The sequence below is a fragment of the Hemicordylus capensis genome, chromosome 5 (genome assembly GCF_027244095.1).
Source record: "Hemicordylus capensis ecotype Gifberg chromosome 5, rHemCap1.1.pri, whole genome shotgun sequence".
In the NCBI taxonomy this organism is placed as follows: domain Eukaryota; kingdom Metazoa; phylum Chordata; class Lepidosauria; order Squamata; family Cordylidae; genus Hemicordylus; species Hemicordylus capensis.
In genome coordinates this window covers 152,803,369-152,826,413 of record NC_069661.1, presented here as the reverse complement: position 1 = coordinate 152,826,413, position 23,045 = coordinate 152,803,369, and the positions used below count along the sequence as shown (strand labels likewise).

At 43.0% G+C, this 23,045-nt stretch overlaps 1 protein-coding gene across 4 annotated transcripts in view; it reads left to right on the top strand.

Moving 5' to 3' along the window:
* Positions 1 to 23,045, top strand: part of COG5 (component of oligomeric golgi complex 5) — a 270,566-nt gene that overhangs the window by 186,118 nt on the left and 61,403 nt on the right. For all 4 annotated transcript variants that reach the window (XM_053255351.1, XM_053255350.1, XM_053255353.1 and 1 more), the window contains 3 exons: positions 13,685 to 13,766; positions 17,872 to 18,076; positions 19,521 to 19,682. In XM_053255351.1, the coding sequence (XP_053111326.1) occupies positions 13,685 to 13,766; positions 17,872 to 18,076; positions 19,521 to 19,682 (449 nt within the window). The remainder of the gene's footprint in view (positions 1 to 13,684; positions 13,767 to 17,871; positions 18,077 to 19,520; positions 19,683 to 23,045) is intronic.

The window sequence follows — 23,045 nt, the reverse complement described above, 5'->3', positions numbered from 1 at the left end:
CTGGAGATTTATTTTAGAGGGTGGTGAGGGCTCCTTTCTGTTTCAGCTATATTTGGAGAACTTCTGTTTCCCAGTGAGCTATCTGCTCTGGAGAGATGGGTAGGGAGGGCCTTCCTGGGTTCAAGGAAAGGCTTGGATCAAGAAGAAGATTGCTTGGCAGTCAAGGAAGGGCTGGGTAGGATTCCCTAATGGAAGCTGGAAACTGCTTGTCTTTTCTTGGCACTGCATTTCCTCCTTGCTGTCATTCCCCTATTCATCCTAAAAAAGTTATTTTCCTGTTGATTTTTTTTTTAACCCTGTTCTGTGCATATTGTTTGTAAAATATTTTTTATAATAATACTCGGCATTGCTCAGGTTTCTTTTTGTTATTGCATCCATCTCCGTTTTGTGGATCTACCTGTTGCATATCCGCAGGTGTGGAGCCAGCTGAACAGTGGCCTGGATCCAGTCCTGTCTGGTGGCCCCTCAAGAGATGTCCCGTGCCATCATGTGCACAGGGCGTGGCTCAGGCTCTGTAAGAGCCCCGAGGGAACTCACCACCACCACCCGGGCTCTGGCGAGCCCGAGTCAGCTCTGCCCTTTCATTTCAGGCAGTGCTTGCTGCCTGGAAGCAGCTATTTCCCTTTCTCTCCCTCGATGGAGAGAGAGAAAGGGAAATAGAAGCTTTCAGGCAGCAAATGCTGCCTGAAATGACAGGGCAGAGCTGGCTCAGGGCTCGTCAGAGTCCGGGCAATAGGTGGGGAGAGTTCGCTTGGGGCTCTTAGAGAGCCCGAGCTACACCACCTGCAGGCTTCGGCGGCCCTTCCCATTGGTGGCCTGCGTTATTTGAACCCATTTGCACAATGGTAGCCCTGCCCCTGCATATCCGTCTTTCAGTGCAAAGTGGTTGTAAGGGTTCCTGGGTATCCTATGTTACTCGTAGGGTCCTAGGGAGTCACTGTGCCAAGTTTGGTCCCAATAGCTCAAAGAGTATGGGAATGTTTAGAGAACAGACGGACAGACAAACATTCAACTTTATTTATATAGATAAAATAAGCAATCTAAAAACTACTATTTTACTTGAGAAAAGATATTGTATTTATTTTATAGGTTTGGACTGCAAGCAAAAGATTCTATATTATTTTTCAAGAAGTCTATCTAAACCTTGTTAAAATGTCTGAGTTGGTTACTGAACTGCTTTTTAAAGTTAGTGTCTGAAATGAAACTTAATTGAAGAATTTTTAAAAAATACCGATGAGTCTGAGCTGGAACTAAACCCATTGTTTGATGGTTGAACTCCCTGCTGAGAAGTTGTTGTTCTTTTTAAATGTCCCTGCAATATACATTATAGAGTTATAGACAATATCAGAAATAAAAAAGGCAACTTTTAAAAATCTTTTTCAAATCAACTTTAATAAATATTCAGAGGGTTTGAGAACATGTCTGTTTATGTACAGAAAATTTTTACTAGTGAAAATGATTGCCCCAAGTATTAGACTCTGAACAAAAGCAATTACGTTGCTATAGAAATAACATGTATGGATCTTCCTAGGTTCAGTCCTATGAGGCCCTGCACTACAGAATTATTAAATCTTTTGCAGTTCTATGTTGTTGTTTCAAAATATTTGGGTTGTACTTCAAAGGCCGCCTGTGTTCAGAATGTTTTTCTAAAAATCTGTCTGGGGCCTTGGATTAGAAAAGAATATTGTCCGCATTAGTATTCTCAGCCCGAGCCACACCACCTGCTTTGTTTTGGGAACCAGCAGAAAATGACTGCATAGCGATATTTTCTATCATTTTACATTTCAAAAAGATTTCACAATAAATATTTTTTCACATTTTAATCAAATTATTAAAGTTTGGAAAGGCAAAATCACTTGGAGGTAGAGACTGTGATGTGGTACAAAGTTTGGAATCAATGTGTCATAGTGGATATGGGTATTTTTTAATATATAAATGGTACTGTTGAACCACATGCAGTTTAATAATTCAGACTGGAGATTATTTTAAATTTACATTCTAAACCAGTGAGCTTCATTTTTTTTTTTTAAGCGGAGGCCACTGTGGCAAAAACAAAAACAAAAAACCCAAACCCTCCAATGAGATAGCCATTTCCTACTGTGCTGACTTCTGTGTAGTACTCACTTTCTTCAGTACTGGGTGGCCCTTTAAGAGAGATGGAACTCTCTCTTAAGAGCTCAGGAAGAAAGCACTGGGAAGGGCTACGCTTCTCAGCATTCTGTGCATGCCTTCCAAGATGATTCAGGCACTAGGGATGTGCACGAACCGGTGTTCGGATTGCCAGCATTTTTGGCACCAGCGCCAGAGGGGAAAACGTGGCGGGGGATGGGCAACCTCCCTGCTAATTAAAGGTAACCACCCCTGCCACCCAACTGTCCAAATACCGCATCTCTGAACCAGTTTGTGAACATCACTAGGAGCTACTCAAGTGGGCTCTGTTTCCCTTAAGCCTCTGCCTCAACACCCCGGGCAAAGCACATCACAATAGGAACAGTTGCCTCCACATGGTCATGGGACTGTGCAGAGTATGGAGCTATGGCCAAAATTTTGCACAAACCAAGCAATTAGCCAGGGAGCTGTTCTTAGGGATGATGGGGGTTACCACTCTCCCTGGGCCTTACAAAGACTGTTCTTAACCTTGCTCATGAGTGGTTCTTTTTGAAAAGATGGCAACTTTTGGCTAACCTCCCCACCCCCAATTATTCTATGAGTACACTGATTGTCTATCAACTAAAGCAACCCCCCACCCCCCAAGATATCCAGGGATAGTTATGGATGTGGAAGCTCCAACTGATTTTGATGACCCATGACGGGGATATGAAACATGATGTCAAGTCAGAGGTATTGTATTGACATACAAAATCATAATTGGGGATTAGTGTTATAGCAGAGTTTAAGATTAATTTGTTAAGAATTTGTTGATGTGTATCTGAGCATATGGAGAGTGCTGTTATCTCAGCAGGCACAACTACAATCAGCACAATTAGTTTTTTAAAAAGTGATAGCACTCACCATAAGTTCAGAAGGGATGCACCGAATCATTTCGATGGGGCGAGGAGCAGTACCTTTAAGCATGAGTAAAACAGGTCCTTACCTGCTCCTCCTCCGCCGCTGCTTTTCCAGGTGTTGTTCCATTCAGAAGTCTGGAGAGGAGAGCTGGTCTTGTGGTAGCAAGCATGACTTGTCTCCATAGCTAAGCAGGGTCTGCCCTGGTTGCATATGAATGGGAGACTTGATGTGTGAGCACTGCAAGATATTCCCCTCAGGGGATGAAGCCACTCTGGGAAGAGCAGAAGGTTTCAAGTTCCCTCCCTGGCTTCTCCAAGATAGGGCTGAGAGAGATTCCTGCCTGCAACCTGCAAGAAGCACTGCCAGTCTGTGAAGACAATACTGAGCTAGATAGACCAATGGTCTGACTATGGCAGTTTCCTATGTTCCTAAGTCTGTGTGAGGCTGTGAAGCTTCACCAAGAAGGCTGCACATGGTGGCGGGGCACACATGGCCACTGCACTTATGCGGTGGGCATGTGTGTCCCACCACCACGCACAGCTGCTGGGTGAAGCCCTGTGGCCACATGCGGACTTCTGAGCAGCGCTGCATCGCACTGCACCACACAACACCTGGACAAGTGACAGGGCAGCGGAGGAGCAGGTAAGGTGTATCCCTACTGGGTGAGCTGAATTGATTCATGCACATCCTTAATACTCAGAAGCACACATTACTAAATTCTCCAGCTTTGCTGTTGCCACCAGCCTATGCAAGTATAGGATTGGAGCTAGTCAAATTGTGTTTCCGTTGTTCTTCGATGTGGTCTCTGTACTTCTCATCAGTGGGCTGTGTGCATGTGCAGAGACCTCATCAGGAACTTTCCAAGCTTCTTCTCAACTATTTTTGGCAGGAAGCCCACCCCCACTGCTGGTCATGTCACATGCCGCACCTCCCTCTCCTCAGTGGTTGACTTCGTTGGGTCTTTGTCCTGAGCTTTTCTGTGTGAAAAACCAAAACCTTGATTTATTTTTTCTCTTCTGTTCTTTCTGCTTCTATTTTAGTTGGTTGTATTTTCGTTCTCTACTTGCGTCTTTATTTGACTCGCAACCCCCCACCCATCCCTTCCGAGCTCCTATTTCCCCTCTCTTGCCTTTTTCCTGACCAGGTGAAAGAAGGAAACAGCCTTTTCCTATAGTGTATGGCTGGTAAAATTACTTTTAAGAAGTGTACATGGTGCAGGGCCAAAATCCCCACTAGTGACAGACACAACCACTGTCTCTTCTGTCTGGGTGAGGCACATGTGGTAGAGATTTCCCCTCATTACCACAAGTTTACTTGGCAGGCAAGAAGAAACAGAGTGTCCAGACTCTGCTCTTCTATTTGGGAGCAAGCCTTAAGATCTTCACAAGCTTCAGAAGCCAGCAACAACCAGACTATGTCAGCCTTGGGAAGCCCCAGCAACTCAACCAACCACTAACCCAACCACAAGGTGCTAATCCAACCCCAGATGGGGACAGTAAAGGAACTTCTGCACAGCCCATGGGTGAGGCTCTTTGGCAACTACAGCCTCCCCTCTCGCAACCTGGTACCTCATCAGGACCATTGGCTTCAGTTGTGCAATCCAAGCACCACAAGCAGGACTCATTTCCACTGATGAAAAAAAAGAAGGTTGCACAAGCCTCCATCCAGGACCCAAAGGCATCCAAACCATCCCTTCCTCTACCCACTGGGAAATGCCAAAAATCCCAAAGAGGAAGGTGCTTCTGGACTCTCAAAATGAGCTCTCCCGGCCTAAAAAGAAGAAAACACCAGCTCCTGACTAGTCCCGACCACCAGTTCCTGTGGACACACCACACCTGGCAGAGCAACGTCCTCCAGATAACCTTTGGAGTCTGGGTGAAGTCACCATCCCATTTTCTCAGGCCTGCTGATGTATAGCTGCTCCCCAGACTCTTGATACCTAACTAATCAGTCAGCATCACCTAGACCACAGTCTTGTTTGGAATAGAGAGAGTATGATTACAGGGATTGCTCCTGTCATTGGGTCTGACACATAGAACGATGGTATTCTCTACTGTAAAATTAGTATAACCTCTCATGTTCTAGCCAGCAATATGTAGATCCCTATGGTTGCCACCAGCCTATGCAGGTAGTGGATTGGAGCATGGATAACCTAGCCAAATTGTGTTTCCATATCGTTATTTTGAAGTCCAGTATAGGCTGAATATCATGTCTCATACCCCCATGATGTGGACATCTTGCGCCATTGAATTTCCTCACTTTTTGCAGTTTAGTTGGAGCTGCCATATCTATAACTAACTTTGTAAAACAAAGGTAGTTTTTTTGGTTTTGCTTTAATTGAATTTCCTTGCTTTTTAAAACAGAGGATCTCGTATGCACCACACTTAATACAAATGTGTTCAGTTGAAAATACTGCTTTAGCATTGCCAGTCATAAAAAAGAGGCGTGAGTGCTTGGGTTTAAAACAAGCCATAACTTTTTTTTACAAGCATCAAATAAAGTTGTGGCTTTTTAAAAAAATGAAGTGCTAGAATATGTTAACTATTGTATGCTGACAACCTACAACTTATCCTGAACAATAACACGGTGAGGTAGCTTGGCCTGAGAGATTTATGTGATTCCCTTCCACTTGCTGCTTTTTCCCAACAATGACCCTGTGTGATAGCTTAGGTAACTCTTTATACTGCAGAACCAAGAGATTTGTCGGCCGTTCTTCACCAGCTGAGTATAATTGTTTCTCTCATGGCTGTAATTCTTCTGTTGACTCTAACGATCAGTTTTCTCCCTCTTATTGCCTCTCTTCATCTGTCCAAAGATCAGAAACTTGTATCTCAGCATGCATTCACAAGCAGAGGGGGGGGAGGGGGAATATGGACCTTAAAATAGGTACCTCAGCCTCCCTCTGTGAGATTTTCCCTTTCTCTCCTCTCACAAACATTCTATAGAATGCTCTTGACTGATTGTAATGTGCAAATCTGGCATTACCATAGAACCTTTTATTCTCTCCACTGCACCTTGTATTTCACAAAGTGCATGAGTGCTGTCATTGCCCATCTGAGAACTCAAGGTGTATCCCAACTTCCCATGCCTGGACAACTGGCTGGTGACTTGCACAACAAAAGACTCCCTAAATTAACACATCCAGTACATTTTGACACTGCCCTGGAATCCAGGTCAACTGGAAAAAATCCACTTTCCAACCTCAAAAACACATTTCCTTTATAGGAGGCCTCTTCGGTACATACTTGAAGAGGGTCTTTCTTTCAGAGGAAGGGCAGCATTTAATTGTAAACTTGACCTATGCTTTCAGAGCCAATCCAAGAGCAAAAACTATGCAAAGACTCTTATGGTTTGATGGCATCTTGTACAGCCACAGTAAACTAAGTGGCGCATCGGGGAAATGCTTGACTAACAATCAGAAGGTTGCCGGTTCGAATCCTTGCTGGTATGTTTCCTAGACTGTGGGAAACACCTATATCAGGCAGCAGTGATCTAGGAAGATGCTGAAAGGCATCATTTCATACTGTGCGGGAGGAGGCAATGATAAACCCCTCCTGTATTCTACCAAAGACAACCACAGGGCTCTGTGGCGCCAGGAGTTGAAATCGACTTGACAGCACACTTTACTTTTAAGGTGGCTTCAGATGTGGTTTCTGTCAGTATTCAAACTGAATGTGTACAGTCAGTACCTATGGCTGATCATCCCTCAACCTGAACTAAAGTCTCTTCAATGATGGAGGGCGTTCATTTCAATTTCCAAGGTTGTTCGTTTTCAGTCCCCCAACTCCTACTCTCATAGTAATAATCGGTGCCTATCTCAAAGGTTGGGTGGATGGGGCTCACTGCCTGAACTTACATGCTCAGGGTCTGTAGAATTCCTAAATTTAGTCAACTCTCCATATCAGCTTCCTGGAACTCCTTGTGGTCTTCCTAGGTCTAAAGTCCTTTCTGCTCATGATTTAAAATCTTATGATTAATATATTACTAGGCAATACAACAGTGATTGCCTATATCAATCAACAAGGCTGGACAGTTTCCAGGTTCCTGTGCAAATTGGAGATCCAGCTTTGGGAGTGAAGCATTCAGTACATAGTTCACCCAAAGTTCTCCATCTAAAGGGCACAGACAACTCTCTAACTGATGCCTTGAGCAGAAAAACAAATCCTTTTCAGCAGCACAAGTGGGAAATCAACCACTCAGTTCTCTACAAACTATTCCAACAATGGGGGACCCACTCATAGATCTCATCACAATTTCAACCAACAAAAAGTGCAAGCAATACTGTTCAAAAATGGGCCTAGGGTAAAGGTCTTTCAGGGACATCTTCCAAGCACCAGGGAAGCACCACTATTTTTACCTGTTTCCCCCTTTCCTGCTATTAAGCAGAGTCTTGAGTGAAATCTTACAAGAGAAAATGAAAATGCATCATTCTCACCCTGTGGCGGCCAAGGAAACCGTGGTTTCCCCTTCTGCTTTGACTTTCCAAGGGAATCCACTACTGTCTTCCTCAGCGACAAAATCTCTTGTCTCAAGCGAACAGCCGTGTCTTCCACCACAATATTTAAACTGACAGCATGGAGACTAAATTACTAGACGTTTTACTGAATGAAAGTAAAGCATCCATTAGGTGCAATTACTCTTGCATATTGAAACGATTCACTCAGTATTCTAAAAACAACAACTTTGACTCTTATTGGGCTTCCATAAGACAAGTTTTACTTTATCTTACTTCCCTGAAGCAGTTAGGACTTTCTGAGTCTTCTATTAAAGTCCACATGGTTGCTCTTTCAGCTGCTCACTCAGTTTGGGATGCTAAAACATGCTTCTCCCACTCTGACTTCAAGAGGTTCCTAAGAGATACTAACAACTTGTTTCCCCCCATTGAGAAAATCTATAGAACCATGGAGCCTTTCTTTAGTACTTACTTATTTCAAAGAGGCACTATTCAAACCCTTTGCCTTTGCCTCTGCCTCGCTGAAATTGCTAACCAACTATAGGTACACACACCAGGCAGTATATACACATGATAGTTAGATAGATAGATACCCAAAGTTGACCCTTGGGGCAAAATGAGCCTGCGATGTCAACTTGTTAGTGTAGATGCATAGTACAAGCAGCCATGTTCTTTAACTGAGCACGAGGGGGAAATCACAGTGGAAGATCTGCATTGTCAATTGACTTAATACCTGCATACTGTTAAACTTGTGAAAGGCACTACCCACCTCTTTCATATTATCTGCTTGTGAAGAAGACCTTATAGAAGAAACATCAGTAATATCAAATTTTACTTTCAAATATAGATTCATTGCAGAATACAGGTGGTTATATATACTGGCAGCAAGCTAGTGACTTTTCTAAATGAGCAGATAAATATGTCTAGCCTAAAAATAGGCTACCTACTCTGTTTTATTGCTAAAGAATAATTTGAAATGAAGTTTTTAGATTGCAGCTGTAATGTCATAGCTTGTTTGAATAGATGACACAGCATGCATACCAGGTTTTGGCTTGTTTTGAAGAATTCATTGATTCTTTTGGTAGTAATTGACTACAGTGCTGGGTTTGGGTTATACTTTTGAACATTGCTGTCAGGCAAGATTAATGAGAACAAGAAGATTCACGGGCCTGTCACTACCAGCAGTTTTCCCCTCTAGGAATAATCTTCTAATCCTGTGACTAGCCAGCAGTAGGCTAAATTTGGAGCCTGTATTGTTGGCTCTGAGCATCTGTGGACTCATGATGTAACGCATGCAATAGATGCAATGTTTCCGGTTTATTTGGAAGTTAAGACTGGAAATGGACTGTGTAAAATAATCAAAATTGAATTGTATAATTCAGAAATACTGTATGACTGTACATCCTTCTTCCTGTTGTTTTTGTTCATTTTATAAAACTTTCAAACCAGCGAGAAACAATTGTATTATTGCAAAGGAAATGATCTTAAATTTGGGACCCATGTTGTGTCTGTAATTGAGAAGACATGTTTCAAGAACACGAGCCAACTTGGGTGCTCCAAAAAGGGGGGCCACCAAGTCACGCTCACCTGCTATCTGTGTGCAGGTAAGCCTTTACTGCACCATGTAGCCATGGTGTGGCTGACCTTGCTAAGGTTTCCTGTCTGTGGCATGGTATAATGACATCACAGCCCAGTGCATGACAGGTGCTGGGCCATGATGTCATTGTACTATGCTGCACCCAGCAAACCTTAGCAAGACCAACTTTGCCACGGCTACTTAGTGGGGCCACTGCAGAGGCTGTAGGTGAGGGGGATACTAAAGGCAGGCAGGAGGTAGGGATGTGCACGAACTGCAGTTTGAACCATGATTCAAGCACATTTAGGAAATTCCACTGGGAACTTTAAGAGGAAAGCAGGTCCTTACCTGCTCTCCGCTGCCCCATTCAGCTTCCTGCTGGGGCAGCACACATCCCAATAACCTCCCATGTGGTGGCAACATGCACATGGTGTCCGCGCATGCATGGGCACCATTTGTGTGGTCAGTAACACCATGCTGACTGCGCAAACAGCACATGTGCATGCGTGGATGCCTTGTGCATGCTGGTGCCGCACAGGGGAATGTGTGCCGCACCAGCAGAAAGCTGAATGGGGCAGCAGAAAGCAAGTAAGGACCTGCTCTCCTATTTTTAATGTTCCTAGTTGAATTTGACAAAATGTGCTCAAACCAAGGTTTATGCACATCCCTGGTAAGAGGTGGTGAAAGCAGGCAGGTGAGCAAACGAGTGGCAAAAGCAGGCAAGGGGCCATCTTCAAATCTTGCTGCAGCGTTGATCATGGGGTTGGAGAAAAAGCCCTCCCCCAATTGGCAGTGACATGGGTGCCACCCCAAAAGCAGGGGCTCTGTGCAGTTCTTGAACATGCGCCCCTTTTGAACTTATTGCACTATTGATTGGGACATGTAATGGGTCAAAAAGCTACAGTGATGTAGCCTAGTTTTGGAGTCGTCCACTGATGGCATGCCACCCAAGCATTGTCATGTTAGGGAGACTTACATCTACTTGAGGAGAACTCAGCAATATAAATATGTATGTACTGAACCACAAAAAATATGATTATGCTTTCACAAAGCGAGTAAGTCCATCGTTCCATAATTAAAAGAACAGTATCCACATACAGTGAAATATAAATGAATATTAGTTCATTTTGAAATATTTGATTGTAAAGTCAAAAGTGAGATAATTCATGTCAAGAGGTCAAAGAATGAATATATGTACAAATATAATTCATTTAATAACTTCATAAGATGATACTAACCTTAATGGTCCTTAAATCCCAGCACATCATCCCTCCAGCGGCTGTTGCTTGTGCCTGTCTTATGTTCTCTTTTAGACTGTCAGACCTTTGGGGACAGGGAGCCATTTTTATTTAAATATTTATATCTATGTAAACCCCTTTGGGAACTTTTGTTTAAAAGCGGTATATAAATATTTGTTGTATTCATAAATACACCTAAGCATTTCAGCACATGCTAATTATGAATGATGACATGGTATAGGGGAGCAGAATATTTAGGATACTGCCCACATGAACATCATAAGGAATAAAAAGTTCTCTATATTGTGGAGAATGGCAGGAATAGGGTGTGATGAGACATATAAAAGGGAGCAAGTGAGACTATGTACTTGTATCTTTTGCAGTGGCCTTTTGTGAATGCTGGCAGAAGAGAACATGCTCAGAGATAAGTGAAAGACTAGAATCTGATTCAGCATAAAGTCCTCATGTGCTTAAAACATATTTAAAATACACTCATTGGGCATAACATTAAAAAGTTATTAATCCTTTAATGTGCTCTTCTTCCTGTGTTGCTTTTCAAGAGATAGAAATTTGATTGAAATGATTGTCACATAGCTGAAAAGATAATCGGATGCAGTCCATTATTTATTTTGTTAGTAGAGGATTGTATTACAAAATAATTTGTCTGTTACTAGATTTCAAAGAAAGCATTTCAAAGTGTGATCCCCCCCCCCTTGTATGATGGAACTTTCTTCATTTGTGCATAACAAACTTAGTGAAATAGATGTAATACATTTAATACGTTATCTTTCATTTATGAACATATACCAGTAAAGCTGAGGTGCGGTAGCCACCTAATGGCGCAGTGGGGAAATGACTTGACTAGCAAGCCAGAGGTTGCTGGTTAGAATCCCCACTGGTATGTTTCCCAACGCCTATATGGGGCAGCAGCGATATAGGAAGATGCTGAAAGGCATAATCTCATACTGCTTGAGAGATGGCAATGATAAACCCCTACTGTATTCTACTAAAGACAACCACAGGGCTCTGGGGTCACCAGGAGTTGACACCAACTCAACAGCACATTTTACCTTTACAGTGGGTATAGGAAAGAATCACCCCCTTTGATAGACCTTAAATTCTGGTTCCCTTACATCCTGATATGATGTAATCCAGTTCTGTATGGAGGAGTGGGCAAATATTGCTCCGTCTAGATGTGCAAGGTTGATAGAGAAGTATCCCAACAGACTCAAGGCTGTTATTAAAGCAAAAGGTGGTTCAACAAAATATTGACATTGGGGGGGGGGGGTGATCCTTTTTCAATCTCAGTAATTCTTGTTTTTTATTTCTGACACTTTTTCTGGACAGTAATTGTGATGTTTTTCAGTTGGATGTTATAGGTTGCATTGGATAAGTACAGCTGGTGAAGGGAATTTTCTTTGTGTTTTCATTTCAGGATGTAAGGGAACCAGAATTTAAGGTCTATCAAAGGGGGTGATTCTTTCCTATACCCACTGTACTATAGGCTATTCAGTTGGAGTGCAGCACATATGGTTGCTTACCTCTTCCGGAATGGTTTCTTTTTCATGTTCCGCATGAAAGCAAGATACATGCAGGGCTGGGTCAACTATGAGCTTCTATGGTGAGATCATAAGCCTCATTTAAATAAATAAATCTTGTATCCTACCCAAAGTTCAAAGTAGCTTTCATTGGGCTCTCAGACACTGATCAAGCTGAGAGCTACTTAGCTTTAACAAAGCAACAGCAATATGTGCCTTCAAAACATTCTCTAGGCCAGGCCTGCACAACGTAAGGCCCATGCGCCAAATCTGGTCCGCGGGGATGTTTTTGCTGGCCCACAGGTAGCCAGCAACAACAGGAGCCACAAAGAACCTTGCATTTTGTGCGGCTGGCACAGACAGGTGCCCCACTGACTGAGCAGGGACACGGCTTATTTTCTGGCCACTATCCTTGGTTAAAACTGGGAGTCTTTGTGGGGAGGGAAAGACTCACAAGTAACTACTAATTGCTTTAATTAATATCTTTATAATTAATATTACTGTAATAATGCACCAAAAATTTACCTCAGCTATCCACACATCAGGTCATGGTTGTTTCTGGCCCGCTGTGGCATTTGAATTGTGCACCCCTGCTCTAGGCCCATAAGAATGAAGGATTTGAGAAGCTGTTCCTGAGAGACTCATGTAAGCTACTCTGAACTTTGCATAAGATACAGAATTAATTGGTTCATTTAAAGCAGGCTGCACAATTTTGGCCTCCAGCTGTTGTTGAAGGACAACTCCCATCCTCCCTAATCACAATGGCCAGTAGTTAGAAATGATGGGAGTTGTAGTCCACCATCTAGCAAGAAGGCCGAAGTTGTGCAACTCTGATTTAAAGTGAGGCTTAGGAGCCCATCTGTAGCAGCTCGTAGTGGACCCAGTCTGTTATGCAATTTGGTTGAGTGAAGTGCTCTTGCTTGAGTGAAGCGTTTTTGTGTGAAACACTTTGACCAGTGAAATCTTCCCAGGCCTCCACATTTTAGGAAATCTGTTAAAAGCTTTCTGTTTTGATAGGCCTTCAGTGATATTATACGATTGATGTATTTGAATTTTTGTTGCTGTGTGAGTCTTTTTCAAAAAAATGCAAAGTGTTTGCCTTTTATAGTGATATTCTTATAGTTATAAACAATAGGTAGCCTTAAATTTAGAAAGATCGTAAAAACATGCCTAAATAAATAAGTACCAGCTGGGGCCAATATCATTGCTGCAATGAGCCATCACTTTGAGCTATTGCTCCTAGCTTTTGTCCTCTCTTTAACCCCTGTTTCACTGGTGCACATCTAAGTCACATCTTCCCTTGTTAGATCTTCTTCTCCCAGCCACAGATCTCCCAGATTGATTTTATGGCTTTGACCTTCCTTCCTGACTTGGGATTGCTTCCTGTCTTCATTAATACTTCCACCTGGTCCTGTTGAGTTGCTGTTGAGCAAAGCAGGGACATTTTAGTTGATCGTTATACTCAAAGTTATGAAAAATTATATTATAAGATTATTGGAAATGAAGGCTGTGAGGTAGCCCACACTTGGGAGTGCTTAGCAATTACTGAAATCATGTAAGCATGCATCACAGAAGATTGGATTTCAGCCTAACAGTTTTAGAAACTGTTCAAGACTTACACCACAACACAATGATATATTTATTATAAAAAATAGCACTTTCTAGTGATTGTTTTTTATAATTTGCTCAATCGTGTCCAATTTATATCAGTTTAGATTATGGACTAAGTTAATTAACAGCATCAGCCATTTTATAAAACTTTTAAAAACCCTTTTAATATTAAAATGTGACCAGCTCATCAACTCAAATCAATGTAGCCCTTCAGTAATTAACTATAATGGTACTGAGGGATTTAGTTCTGTTTCCCCAGTATGGCCAGTCGGACATCTTGTACATGTTTTGGACAGCAGTGACACGAACCCTTGCCTCCCAGTTTCAGACTGCAACAGACTGTAAGTATCAAATTCAGTATGTGTGATTGTGCCTTCTACAGTATGCTTGTTCTGTAAAACATGCTCCTAGTACCTGCCGAAGCCATTTCCCACTGGATAATGGGCCAAGAAAGGAAGTGATGGGAGAAGACCCCCTTCTTCTGCAAACAGTCAACCTCCTTTAATTTACAGGCTGGAGCATGTTTAGCTGTAGTGGTGATGGGTTGGTCAGGATCTCCTTTGAAGGTCAGAAAGACATCCAAGATTAATGTGGTCCCTTTAACGGACTTGACGGCACAATCTTTCCTCTTCTTCCTCCTCCTCTTTTTTTTTCTAAGGACTGGCTTCCTGAGGTGTGCCTCTCTGCTAAGAGAAGCTATTTCAAAGATCTAATACTGGAGATAATCTGGTACTTCCATTCTTGGCTGTGCTGAAATTCTCTGTTTCCAGAAACAGAGCATGTTGTTCAGAAAGAGCACTGGTTTTGTGTATGCTGTCCATGTGCCAAGAATCAAAAGCTGATGGAGGAAAAGGGATCCAAGAAAACCTCTGTATACATGGGACTTCCGTTCCCGGCTAGTGCTGCAGCTACCAAAACTGTGAATACTGGGTCATTGGGGCTATGGGACCACGGGGGTTAGGTTCATGGAGGGGTGGGTGGGCCAAAAATTGGGTTGGGTTTTTTTCATGGTGGTTCAATAAATTGGCCAAAAAATGGCCAAAAATCAGGTAAAAACCTAAAATCGCCACTGATGGTGGCGGAATTGCAGTGGAGGCGGCATTTTATCTTTGAAAATCGCTGCAGAGGCGGCAGCAACAGCAGGGATCAGATAGATCTAGTGGGCACATTTTGTTTTTTTAGATCACCATGGAGGTGGCTGAGCAGCAGGGATCCCAGTGGAGGCAGCAACGAGGACTTCTTCCCCCTCCAAGCCTCTCTTCAAACTGACTGTGGGTGCTGGTCTGGAGCCCATTTCAAGCCTTCTTGAGCTCAGGGAGAAGGAGTCCCCATTGGTGCCTCCTCCGGGATCCCTGCTGCTCAGCCACCTCTGCGGCAATTTAAAAAGACAAAATGCACCTGCTGGATCTATCCGATCCCCAATGTTGCTGTTGCCTCTGCGGTAAAGATAAAATACGCTGCCACAGTCCTGCCACCGCCATCTGTGACTATTTTTAATGTATAATGCTGCCTTCTTTCACCTTGCCCCCCTTCAACCCAAGCCCTTTACTTGTAAAGAGGAATCCTTGCTGGATTCAAGTATATTGGTGGCCAACTCCAGATCTGCGGATATGTAAGTCTGTCCCCCTCCCCCTCCGGCACATATGCCAAGGTCAGGTGTCTATTACCCAACCACGGATACGTGAAACCGCACATGGCGAGTCCACGATTAACGAGGTTCTCCTGTATTGCGACAGATCATGTGGTGTGCTAGCTGGACTGAGGGGTAGATCTAGATTCAAACTCTGCCTCAACCATAAAACTCACTGAGTAACCTTCAGCCTATTACTCCCTCACAGGTGTGATGTGAGAATAAAATGGACTTTTATGAGCTCCATGAGGGAAGGACAGAATAAAAAGATGATAGATAGATAAGTTAAATAGTGAACTAAGAAGGTATATATTTTTATATTATATATGCATTATTTATAATTTTGTCAAAGAACCTTGTAGAATGTGTGCAGTGTTTTTTTTCTTCTGATGATGGAGATGATGAAGAACCCACACAAACAATACTTCTGTGGATTTGCTATTCCTTTGCACATGCAAATAGCAATTATTTGTGGTTTCAGCTATCTTGCAACTCCCTTCGAAAAACTGCAGATATTACTTTGTATGTGAGCAGCTGCTGTGTAGTTGCTAAGTAACCAAGTGATCTGGAAGCTGGTTTCATTCAAGTGACTACCAAATACTAGCTGCACGATTATTAGCAATATAAGACTAGAAAGGACCAGAACATCACTTGCTTTAATTGTGATGACATCTCACAAGATACCCTATAGCTTCTCTGTTCCAAGTTTGTACTTTATCCGTTCCCTCCTCATATATTTTCAAAACTAAATACTGCCGGGCACATCATATCTCCTTTCAATCATTATTTTGTTTTCCTTGTTTTCCTGATGTGGTGTCCCTTGCTGGTCCTTTCTGAAACTTTGTTGTAATATATTTACGGTGCCTGTGTGCTTTCTCCTTCGAAATTTCTGGCCCTGTTCCTGTAATTTTAAGGTGTTTGATTAATAACAAGCCAGGCTTGCATATAAACAGTATGATGGAAAGGCCTTCTCATAGACATCGCTGACTTTGCTATGGGATTGTAAAATCTGAAAACATAAAGGGGATAACAATTTGCAAAGAAATCTGTCAGAGTTAACAAAATAGACTGGTGCATTCAAAGTTAGAAAAATATAGCAAAGTTGTGAATAGCTCTCTTGTAAAGATAAGAGGCTGGACCTTTTGTGAAAACAAAAGCCCACTCCTTTTCAGACAACCTTTTTAGACAAATCTATACCAAGTTTTCTAGACCACCATGCTTTAAATCCACTATGCAAATTATCTTGTGAATTCATCAATAATTGATACATCTTTGCTAAAAGCCCCTTTAAGCTTTTTAACTAACACATAAAACAGTGTTCTGAATTCTGTTCTCAATATTCCATTCCTATTATCTGAAGAAATAAAACTTAATAACTGAAAAAACTGAAACCACAAGTGTCTCAGTATTCATTTCCCCGGAGATTTCTGCCCAGTAAAAGCAATTGTCGTTTAACATTACTGTACATCCTGAAAAATCATGAATTAGTATTCTTGTCATAAAGAAAGATTGCCTCCTAAATGGAATTTTTTATTATACATTTTTAAAGGTCAAAGAAGAAATTTCTGATGAAATAACATTCTTATATCGATCCCATACCAGCAGCACAGTCTTTGCAGAAAGACTTGGGTAAAAACCATCTAGGATTTGTTCATGTTTCCCATATATTACCATGGTAGATGTGATAATGTTATCTGGACCCCAGACTGGTCTAAGCAAACCCATGTGGCTGTTGTGGCCAGTAGTGGAGGGTGGGGGCTGGCGCTGTAGCATTAACCCCAGGCATGTGGTCTGGTCATTCACTAGGTTAGGGAACCTAGCAAATTATTATTATTATTATTTATTTGATTTCTATACTGCCCTTCCAAAAATGGATCAGGGCGGTTTACACAGAGAAATAATAAACAAATAAGATGGTTCCCTGTCCCCAAAGGGCTCACAATCTAAAAAGAAACATAAGACAGACACCAGCAACAGTCACTGGAGGTACTGTGCTGTGGGTGGATAGGGCCAGTTACTCTCTCTCTGCTAAATAAAGAGAATCGCCACGTTAAAAGGTGCTTCTTTGCCAAGTTAGCAGGGGGGTGGCCAGCTTTCACACCTGGGGTTAATGCTGTGGTGGGCTGAGGCAAAAGAGGGTGAGAGGCAACTAGAACAGATGAGAAGAGTGGAACAACCCACAGCAATGGCTTGTTCTCTGCCCCACCCACACTGCTCCTACTGGCCACTACAGCCGTGGTGCGATTGGACACTGTAATATTTTCTTTTATTCTAGGGTTGAGTTATAGCACTGACAATAAGTGCTAGGGCTGAGACATGGCACAGACTGAGCCCTGAGAGGAAGGCAGTGACAATAGCTAGAAGGCAGATTGTTGTAAAACTAGACAAATTACCTTTGCTAACAAGACTGAAAATCATTTATCATAGTATTGTTGGTAACTATGAAATAAGTAGCAGTTTTGGCTGTAAAAATGCAGAACTGGATCGCAAAATAGGATAGGGCACAGTATTGGGAATGGACAAATTATTTTATTAGAAGAGAATGTGTAAAGTTGGCTGACACTAACACACTATGGATTTCCCACCCCACTTTTATTCACTTCTCTCCATAGACAGGGGAGCAAGCAAGGGACCTGATCTGCTCCTGAATACAATCCCACACGTGAAATATCATACAAACAAGCCCTGTTACAAACACTGCATTTATTTGAATATTACATTTCAATTTTCTGTTGATTTTAAATGGCAAGAATGATTAGTATTCCAGAAACTGATGTGCTGCATTGCAAGTAATATTTATGGGGTTTGTCTTACAGCATCCATGTTTTTGAAGCAAGCTTTTGAAGGGGAATATCCTAAATTACTGAGACTCTATAATGATTTGTGGAAGCGCATTCAACAATACAGTGAAAATATTCAAAGAAATTTTAATAGAAATGAAAGTGCGGAACACTTCTCTGAACTTCAACAGATAGAAGATGATTCACAGGACATATTCATGCAAAAGAAACAAGATTATGAGTATGTGTATGCATGTGATGTGCATAATTAGAGAATAGCAAATCCCAGACCCCAGTATTTTTCTCCCTCCTGCAACAAGAGTATGAAGAATCCATGCTATATGATCGTGTACATTGTGGCATTTTTTGCTGCATGAAATGATTACAGTTTTTGTTCAGCAAGCCCATGGAATCTGTTTTAATTGATATTCACGTAAGAAAGCATCCATTGGTTTGGTCAACAGCTGATCAAAAAAGCACTTAGCATTAAACTCTCACCAACCCAGTTTTTGGGATAGTTATTTGAGGGTGTGTATTTTCTCGCACCAAGAAGAACTGAAAAACTTAAACTTTGAAATGCATACAACTTGTATCGAAACAAGCTTAAATAAGATACCATATCTGTGAAGTTTTGGATCAGTAGACCAACTTTGATTGTCCTACATTAAGAGTTCTTAAGCTGTGTCCTAGTAAGCCTCCCCAAGGCAATAACTAGTGGAGACTGTGATATAACAAAAGCAAAGTATAAGATGACTCACCTGAGTATACCAACTCTTTCTCTCGGTCTGGGGGCAATATGGACTGAGGAAAATAGGCAGCATGAAGCTGCATGAGGGCTGGCACCCATTAGAGTCCTTGGAGAAGGAAAAAACTTAACCAAATTTGTCTCATGAATACTCAAGCAAGTAATAATGAGGGATGGTGCAGACAGTCAGTAGTACTGCATTCCGTCTCCTGGCCCAAGTAAGGAAGGAAAAAGTGCAGACCACCCTGGCAGTCCAATGTGTCTGCCAAAGAAGGCCCACCTTACACTTTGCTCTGTAACAGTGTTTCCTAAGAAGACCTTGTTTGGATAGGTCAGCAGCACAGATACAGAATATTGGTTCCAAGCAGTTTTCATTTTTGCATCAGAAGATAGAACCAATATATATGCATTTGGTCAAAGACCGTAAATAAATACTAAACTAAACCAATATATATACCTTAATTTGGAGCTTCAAGTTATTGCCTATGTAGCTACAGCAACCCTTGTTTTAAATTAGGAGATCTTTTTCTATTGTTCTACATTACATATCTTAGCAATAGCTTGGCTTAGAAAATTGATAGACTGGAGCATTTTTAATTTTTTCAGATGCCTTATTGAACTGTATATTTATTAGAGCAGAATTAATTCCTTAGTGCTGCATACATTTCTACTGGTTTAGGGCCTTTAAGTATTCCTGTGCATTCTATATGCTTTATTGGATCTGAGATTAGGTGGACTTCTGTGCACTGTCCCATCTGGAAGCTCTTTTAAAGAATCCCCAGTTTCCTTTAGGATATTGGTGAGGTGCAAAACCTCTCAGAACTCATACATTCTGCAAGAGCTAAGAAAATGTGGACCATAGTCCTAAAAATATGTTGCTATATTTTTGGTTTGAAAAAAGGAAATAAACATTTCTTAACGAGTTTCTTCCATTATCCAGTCCAGAAATAGCCCTGAAAGATTCTCTGCAACCTTATGAAGCTGCCTACTTGTCCAAGTCATTATCACGACTCTTTGACCCAATCAACCTCGTCTTTCCACCTGGGGGTCGCAATCCTCCTTCAATCGATGAACTTGACAGCATCATCAAAACCATTGCAAGGTGTGTTTGTAATATAGTTCAATATATAATGTGTAACATGAATTTTTGCCTCCCTAAGTTATAATGTTAGAAATGAAAGTTCATTACTGCTAAATAATGGATTACTCACTAATTATACAAATAATTAAAATGAAATCAAATCAAATCAGATGTTATCCTATGTATTTTATAATGCAAAATGGGGTTGGGGGAAGACCCTGAATATTTTTGTTAGACCTGTTTCTGTGAATCTGCTTGTGTTGAATTTTACTTCCCATAGTTATTATACAGTTGTGGTTGTGAAAATTTCTACTGTGGTTTCTTGCTGTGATACAAAAGGCAGTGGAAATGGGAAAGATACCCATTTGCAGGGGTGTGTGATGGCTTCCAGTCACATGCTGGCCTAGGATCATTGCAGGAGTTTGGCATGAGAAAGTATGGGCAAAGCATTAACTGAAACTATTTGTGGACAGTTCTTTTATCATTTTTTTCACATTATCAAGCCATTAAAATCTGCAGGATTGCTTTCAGTAGTGATCTGGAGATTGCTGCCGATTTTTAGAGAGTCCAGACCAATCCTAGGTCTGGAGAAAAATCTGCAATGTTTTCGGAAGAACTAAAACGTTTCTTGGGATTCTGAAGAAGATATGCTGATCAAACTGCACTGGACCCTTGATACTTTGAAAGGAATTGGTTTCCTTTCATAGATTGTGTTTTGATCAGAAGCAGAATGGTATCCACATATCTTTGACGTGGTCTCTATCTTCTACACAAATGGGCTATGCACCTGCGCAGAGACCACGTCAGAATCTAACAAGTTCGATTTCTCCTGCTTTGGCAGGAACCCTGCCCCCAGCCGCTATATGCAACTGTGCCACTCCTCATCCCCTCAGTCTTTCTTCGTCCGCGCTTCAGCAAACATCTTGAGTCTTTCAGCTCAACAATCTGTTGGATTATGCCTATCCTGGTTGTTTTTGTTCTCCTGTTTCTTCCTCTTCTTTTTTATTTTTCAGTTCGTGCAGTGGTGTTTCCTTTGCATTGCGTTTAATTTCCTTGGTCTTCTCTTCTAGCTCCATTCCCGGCTAAGACAGAGCGTGTTGGCTGGCCGGCCAGCCTTCGGCGTGCATGCCGGGCATGAAGAACTTGAAGAAGTACATTACTTGTGGAGCAAAGCTCCACTCCCCAGACACGCACTCGGAGTGCCTCCTGTGCTTAGGGGAGTCCCACATAGTCGAGACCTGCTCACATTGCCAGTAGTTTACTAAGCAGGCTCATGGTAATAGGGCTTCTCGCTTGCACTTAGCCCTGTGGGATTTGGCTCTCCGTTCTTCAGAAGCCCTACAACTCAAACGGTCCTTCAAAATGGCTGCCTCAGTATTGGTGGACCGACCAATACCTCCGGCTACCTCCGCTGGAGGGATCGAACCTTCGACCCCAGTACCAGTATCGTCGGACTCGGACACTCACACGCCTTCGGCATTGGAGGAAAGGGCGCGCTCAGAGGAGCTCCCCTATTATCAGCCACAGGTGGCGCCTCGGACTTCGCCGGTCTCAGAAGCGCAGCTGAAAGCCAAGAAGAAGAGATCCATGACGAGCAAGTGTTCGTCGGCGGATCGGGAGCCACCTCTCCCTCCGAAGAGGAAAGCGTCGGGTGCTTCGGCTTCCTCAGCCTCAGCCCATAAGAAGGCTAGAACCGTCCAACAGGACCAGCTGCAAAAGCCTACGTGGCAAGAGCGGCCTTCCCCGAACCGTCAGAAGCCTTAGATGTGGCTACAGCAGGGGATCAGGACTATGATTCTTTGGGAGAGGACGTGTAATCCCCCCACCCCAAGTTTGATGAACACTCTTCGTGGCTGCCTCGCCGTCGATCTCCTCCGCGTCGATATCAAGAAGATCGTCCCTTGTCGTACCATCAGGGTGTTTCATGGGATTGTCGGGATCGGTACTGCACTTTGGACTATTGCTCCTCCTTGGTGGACGCTGAGCATGCGTATAACTCTTGGCATCTGCACTCCGGTTCGTATGACTGATACCGATCAGACAGCATGTTGGACTATTCAGGATATGCCAGATCCTGCTATGGGTCACGCTGTCCGGAAGACTGTGCTTATGGTCAGTCCTCGGTTCCTAGGCCGGAGAGGCCCCCTTCTTCTCACTCTCTGGGTCACCACGTTCCCGTTCTCCACGTCATTCCCCTCGGGATCAAGAGAATTGTGAAGCTCTGCCTTTAACCTCATCGATGTGGCACCGTGTGTTGGTTCCTGTCTCGGAGCCTGGTTCCCCCTCAAGCCAGGAGCCAGGCTTGGCCCCCGCAACCCAGGAGTTGGCTATTCCTTTGCAACCCGCGTCGGACAGTGAGGACAGCTCCCCAGATTCAGAGGATGTTTCCCTGGGATCGTCACCCCTCGATATCCACTCGGATTCAAAGCCAGTCTCCCCTTCAGAGGACCTGAAACTCTATACAGCCTATGTGACTCATATGGCTTTGACATTGGGGGTGAACTTGGGTAACCCACAAGAGGGTGAATTGGACCCTCTGTTTAGCCTAATTGACTCTGAAGCTAAGGTGCCAGCGGCTCTACTGTTTAACCCCACGCTACTGAAGGTGGTCAAAGCACATTGGAAAAGACCTAATACCCTTTCCTAACCCAGTCGGCACCTTGAAAACTTCTACAGGTTGCAGTTTCAAGAGGACATGGCCTTATTGAAGAGTTATCCGATCCTCAACTCTATTGTGGTGGAGGCCTCTATGCAGCAATATTGGGGCATGTTCAATCCGCCCTGAGTGAGAAAGAAGTCAAGAAGTTGGACTTCTTTGGGAGAAGACTTTATTCTGCTGCTGCCTCACACTCCAGATTGGCCAATTATCAGGCCTACAATGCCCGATATAACCACTTGTTGTGGGAGAAAGTGGGTCCCTTCTTGGATCTTCTTCCCCAGGACAAACGGGACACTGCAAAGCCCTTTCTTCGGGAGGTGGGTCAAGTGTCCAAACAGGAACTGTACTCTGCCCATCACTCCATGGAGTGTGCGGCTAAGGTCATGGCCACATTGGTGGCACTGAGATGTCATTCTTGGCTTTGATCTTCAGGCCTGCATTTTGAGGCTTGTGCCTGGGTGGAGGACTTGCCATTTGAGGGCTCGAACCTGTTCTCGGAGCAGACCGATGATATGCTTCAGAAGGTGCAAAAGTTAAGGAACACAGCACGTTCCATGTCCTACAGTTCTCAGTCATCTAAGCCACAAAAGCCTCCTGTGTCGTCGCCTCATCAGGCTCAGAAGTCCCAGGCGTACCGTTATCCATCCTCGGAACGGTCTTTTTGGACCAACAAGTTCCCTGCCAAATTCAAGTCAGGCGGTCAGCCCAGTAAGCAGACTTTCCAG